Below are 16,729 nucleotides of genomic sequence, written 5' to 3'. Positions count from 1 at the left end.
CACACTTTCTTGGGAGTAAGCCCCACTGAAGACAATGGGACTTTCTACTGAGGAGGTTTGCATAGGCTAGTATGCATAGGTTTGGGCTGTGAGGCTGCCATCCTATCCACACTTTCCTGAGAGTAAGTCCCATTGAAGACAATGGGACTTACTTTTGAGTAAACAGGCATAAACTTGGGCTGTGAGGCTGCCATCCTTTCCACACTTTCCTGAGAGTAAGTCCCATTGAAGACAATGGGACTTACTTTTGAGTAAACAGGCATAAACTTGGGCTGTGAGGCTGCCATCCTTTCCACACTTTCCTGGGAGTAAGCCTCATTGACTATGATGGGACTGAGTTCTGAGTGGACATGCATAGGGTGGGGCTGTGAGTTCTGAGGCAACGCAGGTGTAAGCAGCCTGCATCTCTCAAGCGGAGGCGGCCTGTGTAAACGATGGTTGAACCGTTATAAATAACGGTTAGAAGCAGTGCGACTGGCTGTTGACGTCTCTCTCTGTTTGTCACGAGCGTTCTCCATTAGGGGAGGGGACAGTGGCTGGCCTGGGAGCGCGCGCTGACCATGCCCGGGCTGGGTCGCTAGGCGACCACGAGTGGCCAGTGCAGGGAGTGGGAAGCGGCTGCTTGATCGTCGTTGCTTGGCCTGGTCATGGCAGCGTTTCAGAATGTGGACCCCGCAGTCAGGGGCTACTTCAAGAGACACTGCATACCCGACATCTACGAGGTAACGCAGCTGCCCCTGTCAGCAGAGGGTGCTTGGCTCTGTGAAGCAGAGCAGTGGTTGATCATAGGGGCTTCTTATCAGGGGTGGGTGGGGGCAGGTGAGGCAGAGCCTCCCCACTGGAGTCCTTTGAAAAGCACCGCCGCTGTGGGAGGCACCCAAGCACAGTGCTTGGGTTGTGGGTACTTGGGTGCCTCCCACAGCGGCGGTGCTTTTCAAAGGACTCCAGTGGGGAGGCTCTGCCTCACCTGCCCCCACCCCCCCACCCACCTGTCTCTGGTGTCTGAAGGGGAATTAAGGCAACTCTGTTACTACTTTCACTTCTGGATGGTTTACTCACCATCTGTTATACACAACAGCGCTGGAATGATGTGTTTAAGGGCAGGGATGTGCAGTGGTTGGGGAGGCAGGTGAGGCAGAGCCTCCTCACCAGAGTCCTTCAAAAAGCAGCACTGCCAGGTGAGGTGTGCAAGCCCTCACAACCCACTCACAAGCCATGTGCACCGTGTAGATCAGCTATTTTCAACCTTTGTCATCTCAAGGCACACTGACCAGGCACTCAAATTGTCAAGGCGCACCATCAGTTTTTTGACAGTTGGCAAGGCACACTGCAGTAACAGCAGGGGCTCACGTTCCCCAGTGGCCCTACTAACAAATGACCCTCCCCCAAACTCCTGCGGCACACCTGCAGACCATCCGTGGCACACCATTGTGCCACTGCACAGTGGTTGAAAATGGCTGGTGTAGAGAGTATGGGGAGTGGGTTATGAGTGCTTGCACACTCACATGCAGCAGTGCTTTTTGAGGGACTCTGGTGGGGAGGCTCTGCCTCACCTGCCTCCCCACCCACTGCGTGTTCCTGTTTAAAGCTCAGCCCAGTCCAACTTTACACCACCAATGCAGCCATGCTAATGGGGCTTGCACTGCATCCTGTGATGCAGTGCAGTCCCCTCTGTTATGTGAAAATCCCCTTTTGCCTTTTAGTTGTGATTTCATATCTAGTTATGTCACTATGGACTAAAATATGCAGGCTTAAACTTATCACACAGGCCAAATTCAGGTCAAGTCACAAGCTACACCTCTCTAGGGTGGCATAGTAAATCATTGTTTAAGTGTCTCCTATTCATTGAATTGTTTTAACCCAATCATTGTTTGCAAAAGTGTCTGTATGCAGACTGTATGCAGACACTGTATGCAGTCTGTATGCAGACTCAATCACTGTATGCAAAATTGAACTGCCTTCCTGGGTTGCCCAAGTTCCCCCAGCTAGGAAGCCAGCCATTAGACCCTATTTGAATTTTGCTGATAAGGGACATCCTCATCTTTTCAATGTTTACCCTGTTTTCAATGTTTACCTCTCTCTGGCTCGCCCTCCAAGGCAGAGGGTCTCCTTCACAGGACCCCCCCCCCAACTGCTCTGCAGGACAGGTAACTATCTGGCACCTGAAACTCTTTCCCTTCTTCCCCCTCCCCTTTTCTCCCCTTCTCTCCCCATCTTTAGTTAGCAACTGGGTTTGGCAGACCAGGGACCCCTAAAATCCTTCCCTACAACTGTTTCCTTTCTAATTTCCTTGGATGCACCAAATGCTTTTTACATGCAACCACCATAAAGCTAGGTACACTACTAGATGCAAGTACTAACACGTGCTGAAACAGGAAGGTTGACTGTCCTGTGCTATATCCAACACAGGTGTGGTGCAGGCTGGGGCGCAACTCGGAGTAAGGGAATTTTATTCCCCTTACCCCAAGAAATGCCCCAAGCAGTCCTATGGGGCTACTTGGATCTGCATCCACAATTTAGCGGGCGTAAATCCGAGTAGCCTTGTAACGCTGCTCTGGCCAGGGACAGGGGTTAGTTTCTGGATTAGCAATTGTTCAGAAGAGAGAAAACAAGCATATTTTCTAAACTTAAAATAGTTCTGCCAAGTGTGTAAGCAGACAATTAAGAAAGAGAAAAAGAGACTAACTTCTATGGAAATAGGAGAAACAATAAGGAAGTAAGAAGTATCTTCTGTGACAGAGAGTTTTTAGCACTGTCAGCATTTTGGGACTAGACCCCAACATAAAGCTTCTGGGAGATAACAACAAAGAGTCTTGTGGCACCTTAAAGATTAACCAGTTTATTTCAGCATTAGCTTTTCTGAACTACAGTCCACTTCATAAGATGCATGAAGTAAAATTCTCTCTCTGTGTTTGGGTAAAGAAAAAGAAAACAGTTGCAAAAGGTGAGAATCAAAGAGTCATGGTAGTGGTTCCCATGTAAGCTGTGGCTCCTCAGGGAGCTGCAGAATTGTCCCTTAAAGCCCCCATTTCTTCAAAGCCAGCATTCTGGAAAGAAAGGCCAAGGCTGTGGCATTCTCCTTTTTGGCTTGCTTGTGCTACCTGAGCCTGTCTGGGGCTTCTGTTATTTTACTTATACCTTTCCAGTGAGGTGGTTAGCAATAAACATGTCCTCATAATGGTGAATTGGGAAAGCAGGTGGGGAAGGAGATGAGAGACTGACACTCTGTATGGTTTCCCCTGATCAGGAAGCAAGAGCAAAGTGCTTCTTCTACCTTTGGCTGAGGGCATCAGATTTTTCTGGTTTGCAAAGGCAGGAGTGTTTGAGCAAAACTTTTCTTCTGCCGCTGCTGGCTGCCAGAAATCTGTTGCTACTGCAAGGGAGATGCAAATGTTTCCCTTTTTGAAGAACTGAAGAGAGAAAAAAGTAGGGAGGGAGAGGGGCAGCAGAGGATCAAATGGTCAAGCAGGGTGCTGCTTACATTCTTTGTCTGCCTCACAGTGCTGATGGGAAGGGAGACTCTGATTGGCAGCAGACACAGAGCAGGCTAGTGTATGCACATGCTTTTTGCACACATGCCTCCTCCCTTTGCAGAGAAACCCCAGCATGCATTTCTCTCTCTCTCTCTCTCTCTCTCTCTCTCTAGCAGCAGCAGCAGTTGGATGATTTTGTAAGCCAGACACCTTTGGGAAGGATATTCCATGGCCTGTTTGGTGCTCAGAGCCTTTGTTGCCTTGGGTCGCATTATAGTGCAGCAAGCAAACATGCCTAGCTCCCTTCATCCCAATTATTTTCAGAGAGAAAAAATGGAAGTACTGCCAAGGCCAGACTTGCCCCACCTCCAAAAAAGTAACATAATGGGGAGTCACAGCCAATGGCCAGTACATCAAGGAAGCCACGGGTTAAAAAAGTTTGGGAACCACTGGGCTATGGGATAGTAAGTGCATTATGGTCTATAGACAGCAGATGGCAGTTAACGAGCTTATGATACCACTTCCTTGAAAAAATATACAGCAATTCCTTGACTTTCATCCACTTGACTTTAGTCACTTTGCTCTTTTGTCAGATTTCGTCCAAGCTTCCATGACATCATGTTGGCTTAAAGGGGTCTTGCTCCTTTTCATCACTTTTCATATGCCCCAGTTCGACCTGTGCTGCAGTGTTGGGCTGCTTCAGGCCTGTTTGGACATGTTGGTGGATCCCATGGACAGTGGGGTCGCCCATCTTATGCCCTCTGTTTCATTGGCCCAGTAAATCCATATCAAGACATGTTCATTCATGCCAATGCCAAAGCAGCTTTCAATTAACTGTGAAATGGAATGAACAATCCAATCCCATACTAAAAGCAGTTCAAATTTACAATGGATGAGCTTTCGGGGCAATCCATGTTTATTCATATATTATTAATACTGTACTGTGCAGGCTGTACTGTACTGTCCCCCAGTATCCATGGGGGATATGTTCCCCCCCCCCCGGATATCAGAAACTGTAAATAAAAGTGAACTCTGTCTTCTCCCCCCCCCACGCCATTACTTTCGTTTATCACAATCACACCAAGTAAGAATGTCTTTTGTTTGCTTGTTTATAACCCACCTTTCCACCCTACTTAGGGACTGTCAAGGTGGCTTATAAAATAATTCAATAGATAAAACAATACTAAAGCATTAATAAAAACAATGAAAACCATAAAAACAGTAAAACACAGTTGGATCAGTTAAAAAGATGTTTCATAAAAAACGCCAGCTCCGTGATGTCAATGTTTAAAAGCTCCCTTAAATAAAAGTCTTAAGACCCCTGCCGAAAGTACTCCAAAGAGTGAGCTGTTCACAATTCCAGGGGAAGGGAATTCCATAGATGAGGCGCCACCACTGAGAATATCCTATTTTTTGCTGCCACCGCCTTCACCTCTACTGGCGGCGGCACAGTTAGAAGGACCCCCTATGATGATTTGAGAGGACAGTTAGGATAATATGAAGGAGGTGATCCCTCAGATACTCTGGATCAAGCTATAAAGGGCTTTAAAAGTCAAAACTAGTACTTTGAATTCAACTTGGAATTCAGTGTAGCCAGTATAGTCTCTGAAGCAGTGGCCCGACTGAGTCGAACCTGCTAGCCCCAGCAACCACACAGGCAGTCACATTCTGCTCTAGTTGCAGTTTCTGAACTGTCTTCAGAGGCAGCCCCACGTAGAGTACATTGCAGTAATATAATCTAGATGTCACTAGGGCATGGGTGACCGTGGCCAGGTCTGAGCAACTCAGATATGGTTACAGCTGGTGAATCAGCCAAAGCTGAGCAAAAGGCTCCCCTGGCCACAGCCCCAACTGGGAATACAGGAGCAGCTGCAGATCCAGGAGCACCTCCCAACTGCGGACAAGCTCCTTCAGAGGGAGTGCAACCTCATTCAGAGCAGGGCACTAGTCCAATACCCAAGTTGTGGCCTTCTGGACCAGGAGAACCTCTGTCTTATCAGGATTTAATTTCAGCTTGTTTGTCCACATCTAGCTTCCCACTGCTTCCAGACAACAATCCAGAACTTTGACTGCCGCCTCAGAATTGGGAGGAGAGAAAGAGCTGGTACCCTATTCCAAACCTCCGGATGACCTCTCCCAGTGGCTTCATGTGGATACTGAACAGCATGGGGGATAGAATGGAACCTTGCGGTACCCCACACCTAAGAGACCAGGATGCTGAACAAGCATCCCCTAGCACCACCTTCTGGGATCAGTCAACCAAGAAGGAGTGGAACCACCACAAAACAATGCTTCCAAGCCCCAGCATAGCCAGCCAACCCAGAAGGACACTATGGTTGATGGTGTCGAAGGCCTCTGAGAGAGGTCCAGCAGGACTAACAGGGATGCACTCCCCCTGTCCATTCCCTAGTGCAAGTCATCCACCAAGGCAGTCTCTGTCCCAAACCCCAGCCTGAAGCCGGACTGGAATAGATCCAGATAATCAGCTTCTTCCAGGGCCCTCTGGAGCTGGGACGCCATCACCTACTCAATCACCTTGCCCTAAAAAGGAATATTTGAGACTAGCTGAAAATTATTCAAATTAGTGGGATCCAGAGAGGGTTTCTTCAGGAGGGGGTGAACCACCACCTGCTTCAAGGTCGATGGCAACACCCCCTCTCTCAGAGATGAGTTCACTACCCTCCCTGTCCACTCGGCCAGCCATCCCTGGGCAGATCTAATTAGTCATGCTGGACAAGGGTCGAGCAGGCAAGAAGATGGATCTCACACTCCAGAGAATCCTGTTCACATCCTCAGGTTCCACAAGCTGAAAAGAATCCCAAAAGGAAGGATAGACAGGTGCCCCAGAGACATTGCTAGATACTCCTAATGTGGCATCCAAGTCATGCCAGATCTGATGGACCTTGCCCGCAAAGTGCTGTGCAAACTTGTCACAGTGAGCCTCTGTGTGCTCCTCCCCATCAGTAGAGAGGGCAAGATGGAGTAGGCCACAGACCACACAAAAGAGCTCAGTCAGATTGATATGCCAATAAAGGTTTCAGAACAGACAGACAGACAGCTCAGTCAGATGATTCTCCACGAATGCGATGGCGGCAAAGAAGTATGACCTCTTACTGTTTTGTGGCCACTGCCACAAAATAGACTCTCAGATTACACAGGCCAACACACGTTTTGCTTTCTTAAACGTTACACCAATTCCTGGGTATATTTGGGGTCCCGATTCCAAAAATGGCATCCATTTTGCCCTGTCACGTCTAGTTTTGGAGACATGGCATAGCCTCTTTAGTGAATGGTTTAAGCAGCTTCCTCATAAGAACATAAGAACAGCCCCACTGGATCAGGCCATAGGCCCATCTAGTCCAGCTTCCTGTATCTCACAGTGGCCCACCAAATGCCCCAGGGAGCACACCAGATAACAAGAGACCTCATCCTGGTGCCCTCCCTTGCATCTGGCATTCTGACATAACCCATTTCTAAAATCAGGAGGTTGCGCATACACATCATGGCTTGTACCCCATAATGGATTTTTCCTCCAGAAACTTGTCCAATCCCTTTAAAGGCATCCAGGCTAGACGCCATCACCACATCCTGTGGCAGGGAGTTCCACAGACCGACCACATGCTGAGTAAAGAAATATTTTCTTTTGTCTGTTCTAACTCTCCCAACACTCAATTTTAGTGGATGTCCCCTGGTTCTGGTGTTATGTGAGAGTGTAAAGAGCATCTCCCTATCCACTCTGTCCATCCCCTGCATAATTTTGTATATCTCAATCAGGTCCCCCCTGAGGCGTCTCTTTTCTAGGCTGAAGAGGCCCAAACGCCGTAGCCTTTCCTCATAAGGAAGGTGCCCCAGCCCCGTAATCATCTTAGTTGCTCTCTTTTGCACCTTTTCCATTTCCACTATGTCTTTTTTGAGATGTGGCGACCAGAACTGGACACAATACTCCAGGTGTGGCCTTACCATAGATTTGTACAACAGCATTATAATATTAGCCGTTTTATTCTCAATACCCTTCCTAATGATCCACCTAATGATCTACACCATGGCTTCCTCATGAGGCAGCTGCTTGAACCATTCACTAATGAGGCTATACTATATCTCCAAAACTAGACATGATGGGGCAAAACGAATACCATTTTTCGAATCGGCACACCAAATTCATATCAAACCACCATAAAGTTTGGGTAAAACTTTTCTGACCCTCAATTTTGTAGGCTTTTTGTTACCTTTAGCCTTTATATGGTCAGACTTGGCACAAGTCTTTTGCCATGTCACTCTCTAGACATCTGCCCCGCTGCTTCATTGTCCACAGCTCCTCAGAAAACCAAGGTGTAAAACCAATCATTTTACAGATGCTATATGCATGCAAGCTTATAGAAAGGCAGACAACCTGAATGCTAGACACAGGCAGAATGTTAACAGGAAGCTATGTAAGAGTGGCTTATATAAAATCAAACTGCAAAATAATTTCAACAGGAAAGACTGTAAGTTTGTGGAGGGGAGGATTGACCTTGCTTGCTTCTCCCCTTCCTCCTCTTCCTTGCAGAGCAGTTTGTGTTTCTATAGCACCTGCCAGGAGGAATTAGCACCAGTAGGCCTGTGATGATAGATGTTTGCCTTGCTAGCTTTTCTTAGATGCCATTTCTCTGTTCCTCTGAAAGTGGCTACTGGCCATAATGAGAATTCTGTGTTCCACTCCTTGACCATCATGAAATATTCGATGTGAGAAAAGACTGATGTTTCTAGCTTCTAAAAATTATATTACATTGTGTAATAAAATTTGAAAAATTTTGTGTTTATATGAATATTTTGATTTTTTAAAATTAATTTTAAAGCAACAGTTTCAAAAATGCTGCTTTTCTAACATACAAAGTTTAGCCACAGTTTATGCTATGCAGTTGTATTACATGTGTTACAATGCATTACAGTAGGCTAGATAAGTATACAAAGTTTAAGATAACTAAAAAAAGTTTTGATGATACAAAAAGGCTAAGATTACTGTTGGAATCATCACTTCTGAATTGTATTCAACAAACAATTTTTGTGTTAGTGTAATTTTATAGAGAGAAATATAAATTGAAGTTTTTCTTAGTAAATAAAAGGGTTTTTCAAGGTTACCTTAAATTTAAACCATGTAGTTTGAAAAAGTTGCTATATAGAAGACACATTCTGTACTTGCTGCCTAAAAATTCCAAGCAGCAATTATTGTTTCCAGAATTTCCATGGTAACATTAGTAAACAGCTTTTTTTGGACCAGATATAACAACTACAGTATAGAGCATTTCTTGCACAGATCTAATTCACTCTTGTGGCTTCTAAAAATGATTTTGTGATAATGAACTTGGCTTTAATATTTTGCAAAATCAAAGATAAAATGCTTTTCTTATCATGTTGATTTTCAGAACACATTACAGTACAGTATATGCCATTTCTGCCCAACATTGCATGTACATAACAGGGACCAAATGTGTACACCTGTGGGCTGAGCAAAAATGGGTTAAGAACAAATTTATTTAAGAATAAAGAGCCATAATGTATCCATGTAAGCATATCTTGCCTGATCCTCAGTGAAACTGTTGATAGTGAAGGACATTTCAATGGTGAACAGCTTCATATGTTGCCATATTCAAGATTTGGAATACTTTTTCAATTAACACACAAAAATTGGAATATTTCAAGCATGAGTAAATAAGGAGTAAAATAGAATATTTAAGAATGTATGAGGGGAATTTGATTTAAAATTTAATTTTACACTTGTATGTTAGTATCAGATTTTTAAATATGGATTTTTCCTTCCAGGCTCTGTTAGGTGGTTTATTAGTTATGTGTCCAGATGATCCACTCAAGTTTTTAGAAGAAAAGATCAAAGAAATAATGGAAAAGGGGCTTCATAGTGTTTTATGGTATGTATGAGATGTGTGTGCTATAAACATGGTGTTCAAATGAAAAATATTGAAATGTTATACAGTTCTGGAGTAATTTGATTTTTAGAAAACTTTCATAAAGTTCCTAGTAAACAATTCTTTAGTAAAGGGGTATAAAATATCTGCAGCTGCTTTAAAACTAGGAAGCAAAGGTTGTGGAATGAAGGCAAATTAGCAGTATGTCACATTAATTTATACAAATATGTAGATTACTACTCTATATTTATTAATCTGTAAGCTATCTGTAAGCTGTTTGGATACTTGGATGGAGAAATCTCGAAGTGGTATAAAACTAATTCTAATCATGGAGGCCAAAGTAGACTACAACAAGCTTAACAATCTCTGTCAAAACTGACAGGATGAAAAACTGCCAAGAAAAATCTATGGTCCAAGAACTATACAGGTGTACCCCTGTATCTGCAGGAGTTCTGTTCTGGAACCCCTGCAAATACGTGAAACTGTGGATATGGGGGATGACCCCTTCCCTGGTTTTCCTGGCCCTAATAATGCCTCTTAAAGGCTTTAAAAGTCACAGTGATTGGAACTGGAAGTCACCTTTCTTTGGCCTAAATGGTCATCCTGAGGCCTACGAAGGCTGCAGATGGATGCATATGGCTTCTGAGGGACTCAGAAGAACTGAGGGACTCTGGAGGGTGCGGGGGGGGGGTCGCATCTGCGGAACCATGGATGCGTGAAACCACGGATATGGAATCCGCAGATACGGGGCCCCCTATACATTGAGAAAAGTGTAATGATCTTCATTTTATGTATACAGTGGGCTCTCAGGATATGTGGGGATTCATTCCAAGGCCCCACGCGAATACCAAGTTCTGCAGATAATTAAATACATGACTGGAGGATTTCAGAACATCTCCCGACATGACTAGAAGTTGTAGGTGCGAACCAGAAGTTACTTGTGATAGTGTCTGGAAAATCCTCTGAGCTCCTCTAGCTGTGGGCTTGGCATCTGTGGATACTGCAACCCGCTGATATAGAGTCTGCAGATAAGGGCGGCCCACTATATTTAGCATTTATCATCCTTTCACTTTTTAAAATTATTTCCTCATAGTGAGTTGAGGTGGTTGGGTGTCTTTCTGACTGGAAGCAAAATGGGGAGCCCAATGTAAGTTAGTGTGTCTGCAACCTCAGGGGAGTACCTACAAATGTCAAATTGCATACATTTGTAAGTTTAAAGAAAAAGGCACCCTCACACTGGCCTGACATTCAGTGAGTATGCTCAGTGGCCCCCAGGAGTCATGAACATTTGAGAAGTTGGTTGTAAAAACATGGAATGGTGCAGTGAGTTGATCTGTTTGAGTCTCAGCATGTTGTATCCTGGGGGTGAACATTATACTGCAGGGAACACTAGGTATATGCAAAAGCTCTGTACAGTCGTGCATCACTTAGTGACAGAGATGTGAACCGGCACCCCTGTCGTCAAGCGAGACTTGACGCTATTCGAAGCCTTGAAGGTGAGTGAAGTGTACTCCCCTCACCTCCAGAGGCTTTTCTGAGCCTAGCAGAGACAGTGTGCAATCACACACTGCCTCTGTGAGGCTCAGAACGCCCAAATCACGCAAGAAATGTAACTTCCAAACAACGCAATGCAATGTGACAGAAGAACCTCTGGTTGCGTCTCTCGTGTGATTTGGGCATTCGGAGCCTCACAGAGGCAGTGTGGGGATGCGCGCTGCATCTACAAGGCTCAGAAAAGCCTCCGGAGGTGGGTGGCTCAGAAAAGCCTCCAACTTCAGAGGCTTGAGGGAGCTTTGCTGGGACCAACAGTGGTGTTGCATTTGCGGCCCATCACTGGTCAGAACGTCACAAAGAGACGCTCACCTGTATTTGAATCCAAGAATTCAGATGGTTAGTGAAGGACCTGTCCCCGAAAAAAAAAATTAGTAGAAAATATAGAAGTGGTAAATCAATTAGATTTCTGAGTCTTCATTTTCTGATTAGTTTGTCTTTTATAGGCATGCTCAAGGAAGAGAGATAAGAATTCTAAGGGTTCATCCTTCAGAGTTTTGTTGCAGAATTGCCTGAATGTGTAAAGGGTGTTTCAAGAGTTTAGAGTCGAATTATAGTTTGTATTGGTCTGCTTAATATACTCTTTTTTGAGAGAGAGAGAGAGAGGGAGGGAGAGAGAGAGAGAACACACAGAGATTTAAATTTAATCTATACACTGTATTAGAATATGCATTTTTCACATGATTTAGTAACATTTATGAGTTGTATCCTGGGCCAAAATTGTTCAAGTGCACCTCTGCACCTAGCAATGAGATTTATGATCCAATGCTATCCTACTTTAACGCTGGTGGAGCCAAGCCTTCATAAAAGTGCTATAAAGCACTTTGCAATGGTGCACCTTCCAGGAGCACTGGTGGGAAGGCAAGATCTTTCCCACCAGCGCCAATGGCCAGCATGGGGGTGGGGAAAGGCAGGGCGAAAGGCCGGGGGGGGTATACTGGGGCAGGGTGGTTGAATCAGGACCAGCAAAGGGGTGGAATTGGTGGCACCAGTGCGTACTGTATCCTATCTCCCTTCCCTGGTCTGATCTGCTGACATGGGTCAATGCAGATGTGCACCAGTGATATTGCTGGCGCAGGTCTGAGTTGACCCATAGCAGCTGCTGGGGCTTACCCTGGGACAAGGGGATAAATGTCCTCTTACCACAAGGTGTCCTCACACCTGCTATATTCCCTTGCAGGATGCAGCTTAGCCCACACTGATGCCACTGCTTCGGCACAAGGGAACTTAGGTGGAATTGGGCTGTTAGTTCATGTTTCACTCAGACGTGATTTTAAAGTTGTAGTTCATTAATGTAATTTGAATAATAGTTTTTATAAGAGTTTTGTAATGTGGTGATGTGCCTAAAATAAACTAATAGTCCTATAAATTATTTTTCCCCAGGAATACGTGTATTGATCCAGCCTTAGGTTTAAGGCTAAAAGCCATTTCAGAAACTTATTTGCACACTCTTTTAGGACTTGATGATGATCAACTGGTAATTATTCATTAACATTTTTAGCAACTTTGCTGTAGAATAAAGATAATTGCTGTTCTCATATGTCTTATACGAAGAATTATTACTTCTTTGGATTGGTAGTCCACTTTATCCAAAAACATTATAGGAAAAAAGGGTAGGACCCTTATTTCCCCAAACTATATAATCTAAAAAACTATGGCATGAGGAAATAAATGCAGGAGTGAACGAAAATACTGAATAATTTAAAAAATATTTTGTGGTGAAAATCCCCAGTTTTTCCCTTCTGTTTTACCAAGTTATAAACCCTTCTAAGTCTCAGAGGTTTCTGTGATGTTTCAGTATCCTAAAAAGTTGCTGATAAAAAGAATCAATTTTCCTGAGATATTTCCCAGAGTCTCTTTGAATTAGTGCCATTGCAGGAAGTTCTGCACATTGAAGAGCAACCAGGGTATTTTTGTGGATTGCTTCTCTTTGTGATTGATTTTGCCCAGAACAATAAACCCTGACCAGCTCTTCTGCTACAATTGGCATGCAAGAGCTGGTTGGAGGTTGAAGTCCATGTGACCTGATCAAAGGGCAGATAGAGATGTCCAGGTAGTTGTAAATTCTCTAGGCAGATGAACCTATGACATCATCAACCATAAGATTTTTTAGATGATATGCATGTTAGGGATGCTTAAGTATATTGCCTCTGGTCAAGCTGTTCCTCTCGCACAACACCAGAATCAAGGCATATCCACTAAAATATATCCATATCCACTGAGATATAGGATGCTGGACTAGATGGGCCCTTGGCCTGATCCAGCGGGGCTCTTGTCCTCTCTCCAATTCTTGCTCTTCCCCTCTCTCCTTCTCTCTTTCTTGTTCACTTTTACTCATTCTTCCTCCTTCTCTAAGCCTTCCTCCTCTTCCTTTGTCTGGAGAAGTAAGACACAGATGTGACCCTCATTTCTTATCTATGTCACATCTCCAGTATGTAAAACTGGCTCAAGCTATTCCCTGCCCGATTTGGTAATGTTCAAAGGTTTCATGCCTTTCCTGCCCTGATTATTCCTTGGATCCTAGAGAAAAATTTAAAGTAAATGAAATCCTTCATATGGTTGCCACTCTTCAGTTTAGCTATAGAGCTGGTGCAGGTCCAAGTAGACCCAGGGCACAATCCAATTTTCCAGTGCTGGTGCAGCTGTACCAGTGGGGCGTGCACTGCATCCTGTGGTGGGGAGACAGTCACAGAGACCTCCCCAAGATATGGGAACATTTGTTCCCTTACCTCAGGGCTGCATTGCAGCTCCACCAGTGCTGGAAAGTTGGCTAGGATTGGGCTGGCTTGGGCTTTCCTCAGGGAGGCCTCCAGAGGCTGAAATGCCTGTGCAGAAGTTGGTGCTGCTGCATCGCCATGTGAGTTGCACTGGATTGGGCTGTTTGACTGTTTCATGGTCATGACCTTCACTATTGTTTGGTTCCATTTGTTACAAAACAGTAATAACTAACAAATGAAGTGATGTTGGTTATAGTTGGTTTTGTTTCCAGTGGAAAAAAATGTATTGGTAGGTAGGTTTTATGTTAAATGTAGTAATACAATTAAACTTTACAATGGATTATGCGAGATACTACCATACAGTCTTTATGTATATGTATTTATGCATGTATTTTCATTTTGATGAGTTATTATTTGTGGAATTATATTTTAGATGACTCCAGAGCTATGTGAGAAAGCCTGGTACTTTTATAGCACTAACTTAAAGAGAATGTGCTTTGAGTAAGTACTGTATATGGTTTCCTTTGGTATATATAGTAAGCAGATTGACATGCTGTTTTTATTGCTTTCTAGTCTTGGAATTGATACAGCTAATATAAATTAAGTATGACTTTCCTAAACCAATATGTAGAAATAACTCAAATAAATGCGATTTTTAATATAATGAAATTACACAAAAATCAGATGGTCATTTTATTATGGCTACAATATGTCCAGCTTTGAAACATCCTTTAACAAGGTACTAGGATAGGTAATTTTGTCTTTGTGTCCTTAATATACAGTAGAAATATACATTTTCTATATACCACCTATCAAGTTCCGGAAATTACAACTGGTACAGAACGCGGCTGCTCGTGTGGTTGCTGGGGCACGTCGGTTTGACTCTGTCAAGCCGTTGCTCCGGCGGCTGCACTGGCTGCCGGTTCTGTTCTGGGCCCAATTCAAGGTGCTAGTTTTGACTTTTAAAGCCCTTTATGGCTCAGGTCCAGGGTATTTGAGGGACCGCCTCCTTCCCTACAATCCTGCCTGTGCTCTTAGATCATCTGGGGGGGCCCTTTTGACTGTGCCGCCACTAAGTGATGTGAGAGGGGCGGCGGCCAGGAAGAGGGCCTTCTCGGTGGTGGCCCCCGAACTGTGGAATACCCTCCCCTTAGAACTGAGAACTGCTCCCTCGTTGTTAACGTTTCGGCATGGACTGAAGACCTTTTTATTTCAAAAAGCTTTTAATTGTTGACAGGCTGGCTGGCGTTCTTGCTTCTTATATGAAAATCCACGGGGTTTGTTTGTTTTTAGATTTTTTTAATTATTGTAAATTGTTTTTAATTGTTTTTCATGTTGTACTTTTAAATTGTAAGCCGCCTTGTGTGCCCATTGGGCAAAAAGGCAGGGTATAAATTAATAAAATAATAATAATAATAATAATAATAATAATAATAATAATAATAATAATAATAATAATAATAATAAGTTGCAGTTATTTGGGATTTTATTTCATCCAGGGCAAAATCTGCTTTAGTAAATTTTTTAAAATTGTGCCTTAATAATTGTAGCGCCTGGGTCAAGTATTGTGCTATGAGGAAAACTGCTAAAGAAATCCTTCAGAAAAAGTTGTCTTTTGCAAGACACTATCGTGAGCGCAAAATATTACCATTAATATTAAAGAAATGGAGTGAGTGGGCACAGTTCCGAAAAAGACAGAGGATGTGTAAGTTGTATAAATTATATTGTTTTGTGCATTGCAAAAACTGTATTTGATTCTCACTACTTAGTTTTTGAATTTCCTAATAGTTGTGCAGATCTCAATCACATAAAGTTACTATGTCTGCTTTTAAGTGGCAAAAACAAAATTTATATCTCACAGAAAAACATGACAAGCTTGTAAAAAAGTTAGGAGCTTTTTTCGTGTTTATTTATATGCCCCATTACTTTATTGATTTGTTTCAAACATCATCATAAAATCTTGATGGAGAAATCATTTAACAATCATTTTACATCACATCTGTAAACAAAGTACAGAAAGCACCAATAGGTTTCTTATGAACCCCAGGAACGAAACACCTCCCCCCCTTCACATCATGCCTTGGAGCTCCAGGCATGCTAGGGCACAGAGCAACAGGGACTAGGAGGTGCCTCAGCTAGGCAAGGCAGAAGGTGGTGGGGTGAACTGCATCAGAGAGGGGATAAAGCGGCAAGAGGGAGGAGGGTTGCGTGCAGCAGCTGGGAGGCTTACAAGTACAAACCAATCCTTTGCAGCTCTACTCAGAAGTAGTCCCATTATGGCCAGTTATTCAGTGTGACTGCTGGAGCCATGAGTTTCTCTTTGGTGGCTAGGAACTGCCTGCCCCTGCCTTCTCCCCTAACTCATCCAGGGACAAATCTTTGTCCAATGATCATCGGTTCCTTCAGAGATGGACAAGAAAGCCCACTCCCGCCTCCCTCCTCCAGCCTTGTACTCAATGAAAAACCCTTCCCTGCCTCTTGGTTGGAACTTCCCTGCTGCTTGCCCGGTCTGAATGATGGCCCCCTGAAGTCTTTCATGCCACGAAAAAGCAAGCAAGCACACCCAAACACAGACAGACTTGAGTCTGCACACATGGGGACTCATTTTCAAGTCATTGGCCTATGACTCAAGTTAGTGCTGGACTCATTCACACATGTGACTCAAGTGTACATGAGTCAGCAAAAAACATGTTTTTGTGACTTGGACTCGAGCCACCTCATTTGTGTTCCCATCCCTGCTATTAAGTAGTACCTTCATGCTGGCAAGATGTAATGCCCTTCCTTCAGCCCTTCTATGGGGCCGGTTTAAAGGGATACCTCTTTCCACAAGGCTCTGTCTTTGTGATCTGAACCATGTGGAGTCAGTTGAACATATCCTTTTGTTCTGTCCCTTGCATAAGACCCTGTGTCAGAAACATCTTATGCCCATCCTAGCGCGCTTCCGGGGATGGGCAGAGGCAGATGTGCTACAAGCACTTTTGTCAGTAGAGAAGGGAGAAACTCTTATCAACATCTCTTGTTTTGTTGCCACAGTCATAAGTACATGGGAAATGAGACTAGAAGCTTAACCCTGTATGAGATCAGCTAA

The 16,729-nt window shown here is 43.9% G+C and overlaps 1 protein-coding gene across 1 annotated transcript in view; it reads left to right on the top strand.

Moving 5' to 3' along the window:
* The first annotated feature begins 639 nt into the window (after positions 1–639).
* Positions 640–16,729, top strand: part of FBXL13 (F-box and leucine rich repeat protein 13) — an 88,570-nt gene continuing 72,480 nt past the window's right edge. Inside the window, exons 1-5 of the mRNA XM_066633534.1 lie at positions 640–722; positions 9,273–9,376; positions 12,308–12,401; positions 14,075–14,142; positions 15,192–15,346. Of these exons, the coding sequence (XP_066489631.1) occupies positions 648–722; positions 9,273–9,376; positions 12,308–12,401; positions 14,075–14,142; positions 15,192–15,346 (496 nt within the window). The 5' untranslated portion in view covers positions 640–647. The remainder of the gene's footprint in view (positions 723–9,272; positions 9,377–12,307; positions 12,402–14,074; positions 14,143–15,191; positions 15,347–16,729) is intronic.

This window comes from Tiliqua scincoides, chromosome 7, assembly GCF_035046505.1.
Source record: "Tiliqua scincoides isolate rTilSci1 chromosome 7, rTilSci1.hap2, whole genome shotgun sequence".
Taxonomy (NCBI): domain Eukaryota; kingdom Metazoa; phylum Chordata; class Lepidosauria; order Squamata; family Scincidae; genus Tiliqua; species Tiliqua scincoides.
This window is presented reverse-complemented; position numbering and strand designations above follow the sequence as displayed.